The 17,971-nt window shown below is 39.3% G+C and overlaps 1 protein-coding gene across 4 annotated transcripts in view; it reads left to right on the top strand.

The window, feature by feature from the left end:
* PLEKHM3 (pleckstrin homology domain containing M3) overlaps window positions 1–17,971 on the top strand; it is a 168,184-nt gene that overhangs the window by 130,349 nt on the left and 19,864 nt on the right. For all 4 annotated transcript variants that reach the window (XR_005837584.1, XM_008687434.2, XM_040641349.1 and 1 more), the window contains exon 7: window positions 12,392–12,549. Coding sequence is in view for 3 of the 4 variants with exons in the window: in XM_008687434.2 (XP_008685656.1) it covers window positions 12,392–12,549 (158 nt within the window). In the remaining variant the exon portion in view is untranslated. The remainder of the gene's footprint in view (window positions 1–12,391; window positions 12,550–17,971) is intronic.

Raw genomic sequence — 17,971 nt, forward strand, 5'->3', positions numbered from 1 at the left:
GCCAAAATGAAGAGTCAGACACTCAACCAACTGTGCCACCCAGGCGCCCAGAATTATCTTAATTTTTAACCAGTGCATTCTTTCTCTACTAGAACCAGTACCGCAGTGAACACCCTCATATATCTCCCTGAACATTTGTGTGACTACGTCTGTAGTGTGAATTAGTTAATATGAGCCTGCCAGGTCAAAGGGTAGATGTGCTTTGTAGTTTGAGAAGTATTGCCCTTGCCTTCTGAAAAGGTGGAACCAATTCTTACTTCCATTCAGTATCTTGAGAGTACCTATTTTTACGCCCACATTAATTGTCTATATCAACAATATTTTTAATCCTAGCCAATCTGATAAATAGGAAGTGACTTCACATTATTATTTTAACTTGTATGCTTTTCCACTGTAAGGTTGAGCATCTTTTTTATGTTATTTGCCATTTGTAGGTTTTGTAAATTGCCTGTTTATTTTATTAACCTGCATTTAAATTATGTTATTGGTATTTTTCTTATTATTTTGAAAGAGCTCTTTCTATATTAAGGAAATTGGCACTTTTTAATAATAAATGGGAACCATCTTTCCCAGTTTTTGTCATGTCACTTAGTAAGTGGTATTTTGTATTTTACTAATTTTTTAATTTTACATATTCATATTTATCACTCTTCTGTGGCTTCTAAGATTATAAAATATTTGCCCCATATAAATATTTTTCTAACATTATTCTCTAATATTCTTTGTAGTTTTAAAATACTTTTATGGTTTTCTTTTTATATTTAAATCTTCAATGTATCTGCAGTTATTTTTTTGTGAAATGAGTTAGAGATTCAGTTTTATTTTTTCCATGATGTCTTACCAGTTACGCCCGCATCATTTATTAAATAACTTCTCTTTCCCCACTTTGATTGTATAGTAAGTTCCCATATATATTTGAATCCATATCCTGGGTATACAGATGTCCAGCATACAGACGCCACAAACACAGCAGATAATATTCTTGAAAAACAGGATGTATGAAATCATAATCAGTACTGTGCAGTGAGTGGTGGTTTACTACTTGTTGACTCCTTGAGGCAAAGAAGAAAAATTACCAGCTGTCTTAAGACAATGGCATGCAAGCTAATAAAGAGCACCTATTTCAGTTTATATGCAGGGTTGTTTTTCCTCACGTAAGTAACCCAGCAATTTATTAGATCACAACCTTCTAGCCAGAAACTCATTTTGGTTTCTCATTTAATCTTGGGCATTGCTGGCCTCATAAAAGCTGTTAAGTAATAATAATGTTGAGCACTTATACTGTGCTTTTCGTCCCTAAGTGCTATCTAAACTTTAACTAATTAAATGCATTGATGAAAGGAAGGGATTTGCAGACGTCTTCAGGAAAACTGATATCTGGTTGCACACCTGTGAGGGGATGATTCCTAAAAAGCATTAACTCCCTCTTTGAATGGCACTCAGCAAGCAGAGGAATAAAAAGCTGGTGACATTATTTCAGTTCTTTTGAACATTTCCTTGGGTATCTTCTAATTAGTCTGGTTAAACTCACCTTTTATCTGTCTCCCCAGATATTCCCTTTCTACATTCCTGGGGGCATTCAACAAGCTTCTTTTGATGTTTTCCCTGTTGGTTAATCACAAAATCATAGAATCTTCAAACTGAGAGGGATCCTTATTGATCCTCCAGTTCTGAATGACTTAGTGCAATCTCTTTATTCTGTGGATGAGGAAGCCGAGGCACAGAGAAGTGAAGTGACTTACGAAACAGGTTGTGCAGCTCACCAGGGACATGGCTGGGATCGAAGTCTAGATGCCCCACTCCCCTCTCAGCCCTCAGTCAGGTCTGTCTTTTGTTTCTCTCTGTGAGCATTTCAATTTGCCTTTTACTGTCTTTTAAATTTTTTTTCTTTTCTCTTTCCATCCTTTCCCTACTTCGGCTTCCCTTCTTCGCTTTCTGCGTTTTCTGTCTCTCCTATCCTTACATGATCAGGTAATGTTGCTTTTATTTCTCCTGATCTCTCTCTGTCCCTTCAAATGCGGAGTCTCTTGTTGTTTTCTGTTAAGATGTTTTGTATTGGTCTCTACTGGAGCCCCCTTGGAAAAGCCATACTTCCTTCATTTCTCCCACAGTGCACGCATAGAGGGAGTTGTTTTGCTTTGCTTTGCTTTTTCCAGCTGTAGTTGCTTCTCCTTTCACGAAGTTACTTCTCTAGTTTTAGTAAGTAGGCTAGCGTTTAAGTTGATGTCAGGTCCATTTTTTGTCACAGAATTTGGTGGTTACCTAAACTGGTGAATTTCCCAGTAGTTGAAGAATAATGTAATATTTAAAATCATATTCCATATTCGGAAAACAACACAAGATGTGACCATTTAAGAAAACTGTTATACAGGGAGTAAATATGTTGGACAAAAAAATCCTTCTGTAAGCCAAAGGCAGATCCAGTTCGGATCAAAATTGTGGGTAGATGTTGGTACAGGTGTAGACAGTGCATCTTGCTTCCAGGCCAGGACTGAGTCAGTTTAGAAATCCTCCATTTCTACATGGTAGATCAGTAGGCATCCGGAATTCCCAGGCTGAACCACACCCAGAGGCTGCACTCTGACCTCGGATGCCCTTAGAAAGACCCCTTCCTAGAGTAGTGAAAGGTGCTTAAGGTGGGGGAGAGGGGTCTGGGTCTGTCACCAACCCGCTGGGTGACCTTGTGCCGCTCACATCACCACAGAGCCTCAGTTTTCTCAGATATTAAGAAAGGAAGCTGAGTTTAAAAGGCCATTTAGGGGCTTTCCTTATTTACTATTCAGTGAATCAGTAATATCTTAACTGGAGCCGAAATGAGCAACGGAGACCCAAATATAATTTATTTGAGACATACAACTAATTAACTCAATAGAGAAGTAAGATTCTGCTGACCGTACCATGAGAATTTTCTGAAACTATCTCAATTTAAACTGTTTTCATCTATTTTCCTCATAAATGTGACCTGTGTGGGAGCTCACGACATGTGGACCACATAATCGTACTCACCCTTTGCAGATGCTTCCGCTGAAGTTCTTGAGGCTGTGGCCCTGGAGGCACTTTACCTAGTGCAGAAAAACTCTGTGAAGTGGGCCCCATCCCATCTATTGTTCTGAATTAGAAAATTGTGTTCTTGGGTTCATCTTTGCCATTCACCCATTAAAGAAAATTGACATTGAAATTGTTTTTCTTTTATTCTCTGAGACTGTTTCCAGCAGGAAGCAAACTGCGATTTGATGGAAATGATGATGACCACTCACAGATCTACCCAATTACATCAACCCAGATTAAATTATCACATTAGTTTACAAAGTCTAAGTAGAGATTGTCATCTTGGGGAGAGGCTCAGAAAAGAGCTAATTGGTAACCTCATAATCCACCTGCAGTGAAGTGCTTGATTAGCCAAAGTCTCTGTCCTGTGAGAGGGCTGGGGAGCAGCTGATCAGAGAAGTTTTCTGTTTATGCACAAACCTCCCAGCACTGAGCCATTATAAGGACCTCAGGGGCACCTGAGGTGGCTCTGTCAGTGTCCGAGCCTTGGCTTCAGCTCAGGTCATGATCAGGGTTGTGAGATCAAGGCCTGTATCAGGCTCTGCGCTCAGCAGGGAGTCTGCTTGAGATCTTCTCCCTCTGCCCCTCCCCCCACTCATGCTGTCCCTCTCTCTCTTTAGAAAGAAAAAAAAAAGAGCTCAAATGTTAGTTATGGGAAAATGGGGTTTTAACAAACTTTTTGAAATAAGAAAATATTATACTAGATATTTTTCCCCCCTTTTAAGCAGTCTCTACACCCATTGTGGGTGAACTCACAAGCCTGAGATCCAGAGTCTCGTGCTCTGCTGACTGAGCCAGCCAGGCACCCCTAGTTATTTTCTATTTTTAAGAAAAATAATATGGTGGTATGCTTTTTATTTTCTATTTTTAAGGACTTACAATTAATAAAATTGAATGAAGATTCAGAATATTCTGAGTGTTAGGGTTTTCAAGCCTCAGCCGAATCTGTGAACTGTTTTTTCCTAGTTCTGCACGAACTCACCTGACCAAGATCACTAGACTTCATAGTACCCACGTGTTAATGCTGAGAAATGGCACTCAGAGAAAAAATAGTGAGCACAACCTTTCATGGTCCTCTGGCCAAGCAAATGCAAACTAAATTATATTTGAAATCATTTTACAGTGTGTGACAGTTTTGATTCTTTCATTTCATCAAGCTAGCTTGTTACTAGTGAGTGGCAGGTGGCTTTGTTTACCATGAATGGGGTCTTCTGGCTAGACTTTTAAGGAGGGGCCATTTGTCAAGTGCAACAGCCCTCTTCATCACAGTATTCCCAACAGTTGTCCAGAATCTAGATGTTACACAATGGCTGAGGAATGCTTGTATTGAAATGGAAGGTAACTTGACAAATCAGGGGAAAGGAATGAGCCAATGCATAAAGAAATTCAATGAGAAAGAGTTTTTTTCTTTTTTCTTGCCCAAGTTACTAGTGGTCTGTCCCACTCCCCCTGTAGATTTTGAATGGTGTGGCGGTGCCAAGTGAGTGAAGGTAACAGACATAAAAGAATCATTTGTGCCCTTTTCCCAATCCCACAGATCTCTATTGGCCACAGACCTTGAACATGACACTGCAATTTCCTGGTGCCACACATGAGTAATAAGCAGCTGTTTCTGAAACTGTGGTTTGGAGAAGGCAGCACTAGGTTATTTTTTAACTTAATTGTAATTTTTGATTGGTCTGCAGGAAAGTAAATCAAATAAAGTCTGTTGTCTTAGTCTGCAAGAAAGCCATAGGCCTCAAATTCCAATGCTGACCATCTTGACCAGAATAGAAAGGGGGGAAAATGTGTGTATCCCTGAGCTGGAAGTTCAACCAGGCAGCTTTCGTGGGCTACAGTCACACAAGAAGGGTAAGCATAGCTGGTATATTGGTCAGCCAGCTGGAGGATGGAAAGTGACACTGGACGGCTCCTTGAGTTTTAGAAGGACTAAAATGATGAGTGCAAAGAATTTGTACAAAGATTGCAAAAGTAAACAATAGCAAAATTGGGAAGAAGATATCAGCTTAATGTTGCCTTTTGTCCTTATCCTACCATGTGATGAGAAGACACGTAATTTTAAATCACAAATGAGAGTGTGTATTCTCTGACTACCTGACCAAATACCTCTGAAATAATCACATATGTACACCTTCCGACTAAGTCAGTCAGACTAGTACCTTCCTTAGTACAAGAAATTAAGTGTAATGGAAAACAGAAGCAAACTTGTTTTCCCTATTTTGGGCATCTGCCTTTTCTCAAGCAGATGGGGCCGTTTGGTATGGAGAAGGTGAAGGAGAAGTGCCGGGGGGTGGGAGATGGGGGAAGAGCTACGGGTGTTTTCTAATGACTCTGTCGTGATTTTATTCACATAGACTGGCCACTTGGGGAAAATAAAGTGGAAGGATAACGAAACCTCATCTCAGAGGTCTAGTTCACCTTCACTCCTGACATCCCCAAATGACCACCTGGTTATGTAAAACCACTAGCCTTGTTATGCTAAACATGGAATGGCCTTCTGACTTTTGATGGATTATTATAAAGTTATATTAACCTGTGACTAATTACAAGTAAGAAAAGATTAAGAAAGACAGTTTCCAAGTGTTGCAAAGGTGTTACATGAGCAATTCAAATCAAGCTTGAGGTGTGTTAAATGTCTTTCCCCAGCATTCGGCCTGGCAAAATAAGTATGCCTGTCATATAAGCCCGTTCTCTTATTAACAGCAGTGTTGAAGGGAATGGAACTGACCACTTTACATGAATTTCTACTGATCCCATCCAAGCAGAAAGACAATTTGATGCCTTTTAAAAATGACATGTAGGGCGCCTGGGTGGCTCAGTCGATTAGGTGTCGACTCTTGATTTCAGCTCAGGTCATGATCTCAGGGTTGTGAGATCGGGCCCCACGTCGGACTCTGTGCTGGGCATGGAGCCTGCTTGAGATTCTCTCTCTCCCTCTCCCTTGGCCCTTCCTCCCCCCACTCCCTGCTTGCACTCTTTCTCTCTAATAAATAAAGCCTTTAAAAATGACATATAAAAAAAAGATCTTTTTCCCCCTGCTATAAATCTCAAGTGTTTGAAAGAAGGAATGAATCTAAATCATATAAAGTTTCTATTCAGATTAAGATAAACTAATAGTAAGCTATTATTTATTTATTAATCACTTACTCTGAGTTAGACATTATGTCCAGTGCTTTCATTATATTAAATCTGATCCATCCCTCAACACTGCAAGGTAGATATTATCCTAATTTTTCAGTTGAGGAACTGAGGCTCAAAAAGGTTAAGTAACTTGCCAATATCTCGTGGCTAGAAAGTGGATGAACTAGAATTTGTCCTCAGATCAGCTTTGCCTTTTCCACTGTGCTTTGCTACTTTCCAGTACCCAGAGACAACTAAGTTCTGAGGGGGTATGGAAAACTCTGTAATGTCAGCCTCTCTGGGCGACTCCCTGATGAATCAAACTACCACACACCAGAAAAATACAGCCAAGTTGTCAAGAAGCAAAAACTACGATAGTTAGGTTTTGTTTTGTTTTGTTTTTTAAACAAGCTTTGGCCGGATTTATTAAGGAAGCACTTTTGTGGTTTACTCTGTCCTGATCAGTCCTGGCTTGCTCTCAGTAATATCAGAATCCCCTGGATCAACGCAAATCTACATACACAGTTCGTAGGACTTTTCCCCGTGCTGGGCCCTGTTGAAGACTGTTGTTACCGTAGGCAGTAGTATTGCCTAGGGAGGTGCTTCAATTTAGGGTTGACATAGAAGAGTTCTCATGTCTGACTTCTCTCAGGCTCTCTTGGGCAACTTGTTGGCTTATGGGACATTTGACGTTGTCCTATCCATAGTCATTTTCCGGGTCCATTGGCATCCTGGCAGCTCTTTTCTACTTTGCTCTCAGTTAGAACCTGAAGGTAGTGGCTCCTCGGGATTTGGTCTTCTTTGAGGCCACCATCTTCATGATGTTTATGGAATACGTCCCTAACCTTAAGCCCCCACCAAGATGGCTAGGAATTGGGAGTGAAAGTTGCAAGACTCTTGGAGGCAGGAGATGGTGGTGGAGGTTGGACACTTGATTTCTTTTTAAGCAACTACCCAAAGCAAAGATATACCTGATTTTTATTTTTTAAAGGATGTGGTAACTTTTTTAAAAGATTTTATTTATGTATTTGAGAGAGACAGCATGCGAGTGGGGTGAGGGGCAGAGGTAGAAGCAGACCGCCCTCTGAGCAGGGAGCCTGATAGGGGGCTCCATCCCGGGACTCCGGGATCATGACCTGAGCCTAAGGCAGGTGTTCAACTGGCTGAGCCAGCCAGGCGCCCCATATGTCTGATTTTTAAAAAGAACCCTAGGAGATTTCACACCTGGAACCTACTTCTTTATAGTGATGAAACCTCTAGACCAGAAGCCAGAAGAGCTGGATTCTGTTCCAGTGCTGCTAGTAGTTGTATTCAAAGACAGGCTTTAAACCTCCTAAGTATATCTGCACCTCTGGAAAATTATAAGTATGAAGTTTTCTTTTCTCTACTATTAAAGAGATGTATGTAAATTCTAAAATAAATGTAGAGACTATTACCTCACTCTTCTGGAGGGAGAACTTTCAGCATCGGCAGCTCTTTGGCACATGGCCACGAACCTAAGTGAACAAATAGGAAGAACAATGAATCAAGTAGAAAGAGCAAAAACAAGTTCCTGAAGAGCTGAGCAGCCACCAGGACCGTGCGCTCCTAACGCTCCTCCCTAAATCACACAGCAGAATGATGAAAAGTATTTGTGACACAAAGACGGCCCCAACATGCGACTGCTGCTGCCCAGGAGAAAAACAGGAAGGCATCCCTGGTCAGTCAGCAGGAACTTATGTCCCTGGCAGAGAGGGGATATTTAAAACAAGTGTGAGACTCAGTCTTTGCCTTCAAGCAATTTACATTCTTACATTGCTCCATATAAAATCACCATTTTATAGGTAAAAATCACCATTTTATAGGCAGTATCACCATTTTTATATGTTCAATCTGGTTGGATAAGCAAAATAATCACGTTAAACAACAGTGAAGAGTACAAAACAGCATCAAGTTCTGTATTAAATTATATGATATAAAAGTAAATTATATGAAGCACTAGAGATCCGTAACAGCTGAAGTAGCCAACGATGGTTTTCCAGATCAAACTGACTAGATCTGAGCCATGAGGCCTAGGTGAAATTTAAATAAATGTTAAGAAGGGAAACCTAAGATAGAGGAAATGACATGGGTGAAGGCACAAGAGAAAAAGTAAGCATATTCTACACAGGGAAGTGTTTTCTCACAACGGAAGATACATAGTAAGAAATGGCAAAGGAGCTTGGATAAATAGTATGGAATCAGCTTGTGGAGACACGTGCACACCAAGCAAAGATGTAAGCTCCAATCTTGTCCGGTTCACTCTTATACTATCTAGGACATAGTAACTCAATAGAATTTTATGAAATGAATGAGTGAAGAGTTTTTATTAAAAATAAAATAAGAATTCACCAAGATTTGAAAGAAGAGATGATACTTGATAAAAATGGTGTCCTAAACTGATTAGCATATATGTTGGATGGATGAAAAGGAAAAGACTGGCATCCCAAAATAAAACTGGAAGACGATTTCATTAATTTAGAGAGGAGTGATAATAGCTGGGGCAAGACAGGAGAAAGAGACTTGCACCAGAGATATTCAAAGGAGAATCAATGTGAACCTTGAAAAGATTATACTGGGTAAAAGAAGCCATCACAAAAAACCCGTATGTTGTATGAGTCTATTTATATGAAATGTCCAGAAGAGGTAAATCTATAGAGACTATATATGTGTGTGTAAATCTATAGAGACTATGTGTGTGTGTGTGTGTGTGTGTGTGTGTGTGTGTGTGTGTTGTTTCCCTGGGGCTTGGGGGAGTGGGGACAGGTTACGGGGTAAAAGGGAGTAACTGCTAATAGGTACAGAGTTTTTTGCAAGTGTTGATGAGATGTTCTAAAATGGACTGTGATGGATGGTACACAACTCTGTGAATATACTAAAAAACATTTAATCGTACACTTTACATAGGTGAATTACATGGTATGTGAATTATATCTCAAAGCTGTTATTAAAAAGGAGAGGTAATTAATAAATGTGGTGAATGACAATATATATGTGTTTGATGGAGAAAATGAAGCGCTCACTGTAGACTACATAATTTCCAGTTTGGTTCTCGTGGAAAGAGCAAGAATATCCGCTAACACCATTATTATGTAAAATTATTTTAGGATCACCAGATGATGAAATAAGACATGAAACATAAGTAAGAGGTAATAGGAGGGGACCAAGTTATTACTTCAGAAAACCCAAAAGAATCACCTAAAAATGATTTGCATTCATGAAAATTCAATAATATCATTATATATAAGATATACACAAATGTCAGTATATTCTAAATACCAGCAATAGCTAATAAGAAAAAATACTATGTAGGGGGCGCCTGGGTGGCACAGCGGTTAAGCGTCTGCCTTCGGCTCAGGGCGTGGTTCCAGCATTGTGGGATCGAGCCCCGCATCAGGCTCCTCCACTATGAGCCTGCTTCTTCCTCTCCCACTCCCCCTGCTTGTGTTCCCTCTCTCGCTGGCTGTCTCTATCTGTGTTAAATAAATAAATAAAATCTTTAAAAAAAAAAAAAAAGAAAAAATACTATGTAAAAGTTTAACCTTGAAATAACCTAAATAATAGTGTGAGTGGCTTATATAGGGAAAAAAACCCAAAATTTATTAAGCTATAATAAATGAATATGTAATAAAATGGAGATATAGGTAAGGTTCTTTGATAGGGAGAATAAATATTATAAAGATACCAGTCCCCAAATTAATTTTTTAAAAGATTTTATCTATTTATTTGAGAGAGAGCATGACCAGAGTGGAGGGCAGGGGGAGAGAGAGAAGCAGACTTCCTGCTGAGCAGGGAGCCTGACCTGGGGCTGGATCCCAGGACCCCTGGCGTATGCTTAAACAACTGAGCCACCCAGGCGCTCCCCAAATTAATTTTTTAAAGCTTATTGAAGTCTCCATGTAGGAATAAATTTACATTTCTGGCAGTGTAAATTTGGTGAAATAATTTCAAAAGCCTTCAAATTGTTCATGGCCTTTATCTCAAGGAAGTTTCCTAATAGAAAAAAAAACTTTATGGGGCGCCTGGGTGGCTCAGTCAGTTAAGCATCTAACTTCAGCTCAGGTCATGATCTCAGGGGCCTGCGATCAAGTCCCACATTGGGCTCCACACTCAGTGGGGAGTCTGCTTCTCCCTGTCACTCTACCCTCTCTCTGTGTCTCCCTCTCTCTATCAAATAAATAAAATCTTTAAAAAAAAAGAAAAGCGAGAAAGAAAAACTTTATGCACAAGATGCCCAGTCTTCTTCTTTAGATTCTAGATGATAACTTTCATGTCTTCTTCCATGTCTTCCCTTCTCACCTCAGTTCCTCCAAACAACCTTTACTCACCTGGTTTCCAGACTGTTCTATATCCTGATGTTTTCCCCCAAAGGGACTATATTTTGTTAGTGCATCTCTGAATGTGTCATTAACCTTGGTTGTTTAGGAAAGAGTAACATAAGTAAAACCAAACTCAGTTGAACTATTGTTACCACAATTTAGAAATAACCCTATGACACATTGGAAAGTGTTTACCGGTGGTTGGTATAAGATTTGGTAGTGGTTATTTCTTCGAAAGTGTGTATCATGTGGTGGTATTAGGAGTCCATGTTACTGGGGTTTATCGAAGTTAATGGTTCTTGAGAAAACATAAATAAAGCAGGTCAACCTATGGCTTCCTGAAGCAAGTGCAGAGGAGAGTAAGTGAAAGAATGGTGGAAAATGTACTTACTTGACTCAAAAAACAGCCAGCATAATTTCTACCCCCTTTATTAAGAAAAAAAAATCCACTCTTATAAAACAGTGAACCTTACTTTTCCGTTCACCTTCTGCATCTTAATATAAAAATAATATACATTGTTTTTTTAAATGCAAAAAAACTACATATATACAAAGTGAAAGACTTGCTTTTCCAACTTGTTCCCATCCTTAGAGTTAACTACTGTTATATTCATTTTTATAACATTGTAAGATTATTCCATGATGTTTAAAAACCACTTTGAGTTTTTATCTCCAGTATTATGTATAGCTTCATTTTTTGCAAAATACATTATTACATTCCTTGTAGTCTTTTTATCCACTACTGCTATTTATTCACCTTGACATCGTAATTTCTCTTTAGTTATGATTTACTACATTTCCCTCAGATATTATTTTTCTGTAAAATTGTCATTTTAATTCTGTATTTATTTGAAAGTATCCAGCTATTACCAGTTATTTCCAAATTAAATTTAATCTTCATGGTTTTATATCAAAATCAGCATGTATATGCATATATATGGGAGAGAAGGTAGAGTGTTTTTCTTGTTAGTACTGAACTGCTGAAGTCTTTGAAGCCCTTCAGTGTTAGTTAAGTGAGGAGGGGTCTGACTAACCATTGGTTCCAGACTCATGGATGTTTGCAGGCCAACAGATAAGGTAACGGCGGGAGGCGGGCAGATGCAAAACAGCAGGACCTAAAAGGGACACCTGCTGACCACAGAGCACGTGCCTCAGGAGGAGCAAGCAGCCCCTGCTCACACCAGGATCGTCTTCGTGTTGGAATTCAGGCCTCGTTTGGCTAAGTTTGATGATGTTTTCCAAAGAAGCCAAAGTTCTGGATTTTTCTGTGAAATCTCCCATTTATCAAATTGGCTCATTTTCTAAAACACTAAGAGATTTAAAAAAAAAAAAAAATCCTCAGGCTGAATGTGGTTCTCAGATTGTGAAATTGCAACCTTTTTATATTAACATACTTTGCAGCAGCAAACAAAACCTGTTTTTCCACGTTTGTTACATGTGTTGGGGGAGATGGTAAAAAGCTATACTATTAACTCATCAGAGGATGGGAGTTACCGAATTTATAACATAAAATTCTACATTAGTATTTACCCTGTATGTTTTCTATTTTGGGAAATCCGCCACACTCCTCTTACATCACACCACAACGGTAAGTTGGTCGGTAAAGTAGTGTTCCCCATTTGTTGGTCCTCAGTCCCCTATACCACACTACAGAGAAAGAGGAATACACAAGAAGTTTCAACATCTTCATTTTCCAACCTCCAGTGGTTTAAACCAGAGAGTTCTTTTGGAGTGAAAATACTACGTCTTTTCTTCCTTAGAGTTGCTGAGAAATTATAATTAGAGGTTTTCCTGTTGTGTAAAGGAAAGGAATTCCAGTCCTCCTATGTCTGCAAGACTTCTGTTCTCAATGAATTTGCTTCCCTGTCCCATTTCTCTTTCTGCAGGTGATAGAAGGGAAGCTGGCTCCATTCTTGGGCAAGGTCATTAAATTTGCCACCTCGCACGTGTACAGCTGCAGTCTTTGTAGCCAGAAGGGGTTCATCTGTGAAATCTGTAACAATGGAGAGATCCTCTACCCTTTTGAGGATATTTCAACAAGCAGGTACAGAATCTCTTGTCTTACAAAAGTAGACCCGGGTATGTCACATGCGGTTTTATTTGGTCAGATCAGGCCAACTTCTAGTCAATACTGTATCTCTGTCTCTTACCTTGTATCATATTTCCCTTATTCTTGGAGAATAGTTTTTACCCTTTGGTTTCCTGTATTTATTCCCAACTCACTTCACTGTCTTTGTCCAGAATGAGATAACAGAGTTGCAAAGAGACATCACCTAGCTCGGCCTTCTTAGGTAACGAAGAGTGTTCGGATTATTTTTAGAATGAAGATGAGGGAGGAAGAATCCTCACAACACTTCAGGGCTAAGTGATAGGCGATGGGAAATCGCAGTCTCAGAGCAAGGCTAAAACTGGACCGACCGCCAGGAATAAAACTACAAGACACTGGGGAACAGCTGTCTGGCTCACCACAGGCTTTACTCCGCAGATGCGCTGCAGTGTGGTGATGAAAGTTTTAGGATCCAAAGGAGAGAAAAGTGGGAGTTTATGTGGGATTATTTCTCTAACCAAAGTAATATTTGGGCATCATCACATTCATTGATTGATGGCTGATTTTCTTCCCCCACTAACTTGAGAGTGGGGTTTTTACTATTGCTTTTCTTGAATCACAAAATGATACATATCACTTTTCCTTTCATTCCAAAAGCATCATAGAAATATATACTGTTTATGTGTCTGTGTACTGGCTTCTTTGGCCATGAAATCATGCCTCATTTCCCACCCAGCAGGGCTTACTTACACTGTGGTTCAGAACAGAAGGGGAGGCATGTAGCCAGGGAGGGCTGAAGCATGTAGGGTGAAGCTAAGATATTAAGAGTTGACTCAGCCCTTCTGGCCTCTTCTTAAACCCAAAGACTCTTTGTAAACATACAGGAACTTGAGTTGGCCCCACTCACATAAAGAGACACACACACACACACACACACACACACACACTCCAGCCTCGTTTCCTGAGTACAGGTACTTAACTCATGGCCTAGAAATTATAGACTGCTTAAAAATGTACACCACACAAAAACTTGTACACAGATGTTCATAGCAGTATTCATAATAGCCAAAAGTGGAAACAACATCAATGTCCATCAACTGATGACTGGATAAACAAGATGTGGTATATCCATACAATGGAATAGGATTCAGCCCGAAAAGGACTCTGACTGACACATGCTGCCAGTGTGGGTGAACTTTAGAAACATCATGCCAAGTGGAAGAAGCCAGACACAAAAGGCCACATATTTGATGTTCTGTGTGTATGAAATGTCCCAAATAGGCAAATCCATAGAGACAGAAGTAGATTAGTAGTTGCTTGGGGCATCGGGAAAGGAAAGAGAGTAACTCCTAATGGGTACAGATTTAAGAGCCCAATGCAGGACCAGATCCCAGGACCCAGGGATCATGACTGAGCCAAAGACAGACACTTAACCAACTGAGCCACCCAGGTGCCCCACAAGTTTCAATAAATTTTTAAAAATTGAAAACATACCAAGTATATTCTCTGACATATTGAATTAAGATCCCCAATAGAAAAAAATCTGAGAAACCCTCAAATTTTGGAAATTAAACAATACACACTGAAAACTTATGGATCAAAGAAGAAATAAATGACAAGAGAAATTTAAAATACTTTGAAATGAATGAAAATGAAATATAAAATGTCAAAATGTGTGGAATGCAGGTAACATAGTACCTAGAGTGAACCTGTAGCTATAAACATATCATGAAAAACATGTCAGAAAGAAAAAAGAAAGAAGGTCTTATATCCATTACCAAAAAATCCACTTTAAGAAATGAGATAACAAAGAGCAAACTAAATCCAAAGCAAGCAGAGGAAAGGAAAGAATAAAGATTAGAGTAGATACCAATGAAATGGAAGATAGAAAAAGAGTATGTCAAAGAAACCACAAGTTGGTTCTTTGCAAGAATCAACAAAATTGACAACTCTTTGGCTAGACTGACCAAGAAATTAAGAGAAAAGACACACTATTCAAAATCAGGAAGGAAAAAGCAATTAAAAGAATTATAAAGAGCTACCATAAATGACTTTATTCCAACAAGTTAGACAACTTAGATGAAATGGGTAAATTTCTAGAAAGACAAATTATCAGAATAGATTCAAGAAGAAATAGAAATATGAATAGCCCTATAATTAGTCCTGAATAAGTCATTTTTAAATCTTCCCATAAAGAAGCCAGATGGCTTCATGGATGAATTTTGTTGAATATTTAAAGAAATAATACCAGTCCTTCACACAGGAATAAAGAGGGGCATTGCATAATGATAAAGGGGTCAGTTCTCTAAGAAGACCGCAATCCTTAACGTGCACAAGCAGAGTCAAGATACATGCTGCAAAAAAATTAGTAGAACTACAAGAAGGAACAGACAAACCCACAACTATACATATATATCCACTATTAAAGAGACTTCAGCACCCCTGTGTCAGTAACTGACAGATCCAGCAGGCAGAAAATCAGCTTAAGCTTATCGTTAACCTGAAAGGCACTATCAGACAACTGGATCTAATTGACGTCTCTGCCAGTTCATGTTTTTCATCCAATAGCAGGATATGCATTCTTCTCAAGCTCACATGGAACATTTAACAAGAGAGACCATATTCTGGCCATAAAATACATCTGAACAAATTTACAAGAATAGAAATCATGCAAAGTGTGCTCTCAGACCATAATGAAATTAAACTAGAAATCAGTAACAGAACAATACCTGCAAAATCCCAACATATTTGGGGATGAGACAATATATTGCTAAATAACACGTGAGTTGATCATTTATGTCCACACAGAACCCTGCACACAGATGTATATAGTGGCTCTACTCATAATTGCCAAAAATTGGGAACAACCGAGATGTTTTCCATGTGTGGATGGATAAATAAACTGGTATATCCATGCGATGGAATATTATCCAGCGATAAAAGAAATGAACTATCAAGCCACAAAAGGACATGGAGGAACCGTAAATGCATACATACAGAGTGAAAGAGGCCAGTCTGAAAAGGCTACATATTGTATGAGTCCAACTATATGACATTCTGAAAGGGGCAGAACTGTAGACACAGTAAAAAATAAAATCAGTGACTTACCAGGGGCTTGGGAGTACATAAGGAAAGATGAATAGGTAAAGCACAGGAGATTTTTGGGGAATAAAATTACTCTGCCCATTATACATTTGTCAAAACCTACAGAACTGTACAACACAGAGTGAACTTTAATTTAGACTCTGGACTTCAGTTGATAATAATGTATCAGTATTGGTTCATTCTTTATAACCGATTTACCACACTAATGCAAGATGTTGATAATAGAGAAAACTGGGGGTGAGGGTAGGAATCTGGAAACTCTATACTATCTGCTCAATTTTTCTGTCAATCTAAAACTGTCCTAAAAAATAAAGTCTATTAAAAAAAAAACCACAATGCATTCAGCTGAACAGCTGACTCAAATACCAAAGCTGATCAACGTTAATACTTTATTAGAACAATTTTAGATTTGCAGAAAAAATCACAGAGATGGTACAGAGAATTCCCACATACCCCGCACCCAGTTTTCCCCTATTAATATTATGTATAATATTACAATTCATGAATCAATATTGATACATTATTATTAGCTAAAGTCCATAGCTTTTTCAGATTTCCTTAGTTTTTACCTAATTTTTTTTCCTGTTCCAGGATACCACATTACATGTAGTTGTGACATCTCCCTAGCCTCCTCTTGGCTGTGACAATTTCTCAGACTTTGTTTTTAGGACAGTTTTGAGGAGTACTAGTCAAGTATTTTGTAGAATCCCTCTGTGGGAATAGACGTGATGTTTTTCTTATGATTAGACTGGGTTTTACGGGTTTGGGGAGGAAGACCACAGACAGAAAGTGCCATTCTCGTCACATCAGACCACTGGTACATACTGTCAGCATGACCTACCACTGCAGTGTTTGTGTCAGGTTTCTCCACGGTAGGAACTCTTCTCCGTCCACCTTTTCCATATTATCCTACATTTAAGGAGTGACGATTATGCTCCCCTTCCCTTAGGAGTGGAGTTTATACAAAATTATTTGGAATTCTGCCTGAGTGTTTTGTCTCTTCCTCCCATTTATCTTTTCAAAGTATTTATATTCGTATCAGCATGGACATGTGTATATTTATTTTACATCTGGGGTTATAATCCAAGATGACTTTATTTTGTTGCTCAGACTATTCCAGCTTTGGCCCTCCAGCTCTTGCAGCTGGCTCCTGCATCACTTTGATACATCATAGTGGGGTTTTTGATTTTGATCATTTCCGTACTTTCTTGTGCTACCAGATGTTCCAGCCTCATCATATATATTTCTTGCCCTAATCTTAGAAATAGCCATTTCTCCAAGGAGCCCAGGTTCCTTTTATTAGAGAATATGAGACCAACATCAGGGCGCTAGGTTGCACACATATTTTTAAAGCCGTCAGTCCCAGGACTCATCCCATGACTAAGGGAGAGATGCTTCCCTCTGACTACCTATCAGAATCTCTTGTGAGACTTGTTGGGGTTTTGTGTTTTTTTTTTTTTTAAGTCTGAGAATCTATCTTCAAAGGCTCCCCATGTGATTCTGCATCACAGCCAGAAGAATCACTCCTCTAAGATAGCTGTGGCCATAGGCAGAGGTGCCAGATTCTTATAATCAGAATGACCACATTAGCACGTCTGTGGTTTCAGGGAGCCCTTTACCCAGCAAAAAGGAATGCTTAGCTGTTTAGAATCTTCTGTTTCTCTCTTGGTTAAATGCAACTCTCTACGCTTGGACAAATGTCTAAGAGCAAAGGAGTTCTCACGAGCCTCCTTGGAATTCCAAATTTGACAATACTTTCCAGGAATCCATTGAGCTTTCTCTTGGTGTTCAGTTTCCAGTTAAATACTGGGAACGGGCACCTGGGTAGCGCAGTCATTAAGCGTCTGCCTTTGGCTCAGGGCGTGATCCCGGCATTCCGGGATCGAGTCCCACATCGGGCTCCTCCACTGGGAGCCTGCTTCTTCCTCTCCCACTCCCCCTGCTGTGTTCCCTCTCTCGCTGGCTGTCTCTCTGTCACATAAATAAATAAAATCTTTAAAAAATAATAATAATTAATAAATAAATAAATAAATAAATAAATAAATAAATAAATAAATAAAATAAATACTGGGAACGGTTCATGCAAGTTTATGGGAAAGGACAAAAATGAACACTAATAAAAGATTTATTAAAGGAAAACTTTAATCAGAAATTGAGTTGCAAGGGCACCTGGGTGGCTCGTCAGTTAAGTGTCTGACTCTTGACTTCGGCTCAGGTCATGATCTTGGGGTTGTGAGATTGACCCCCTTGTTGGGCTCCACACTGGGCATGGAGCCTGCTTAAGATTCTCTCCCTCCCTCTCCCTCTGCCCTGC

Source organism: Ursus maritimus, unplaced genomic scaffold (assembly GCF_017311325.1).
Source record: "Ursus maritimus isolate PB19 unplaced genomic scaffold, ASM1731132v1 scaffold_1, whole genome shotgun sequence".
Classification (NCBI taxonomy): domain Eukaryota; kingdom Metazoa; phylum Chordata; class Mammalia; order Carnivora; family Ursidae; genus Ursus; species Ursus maritimus.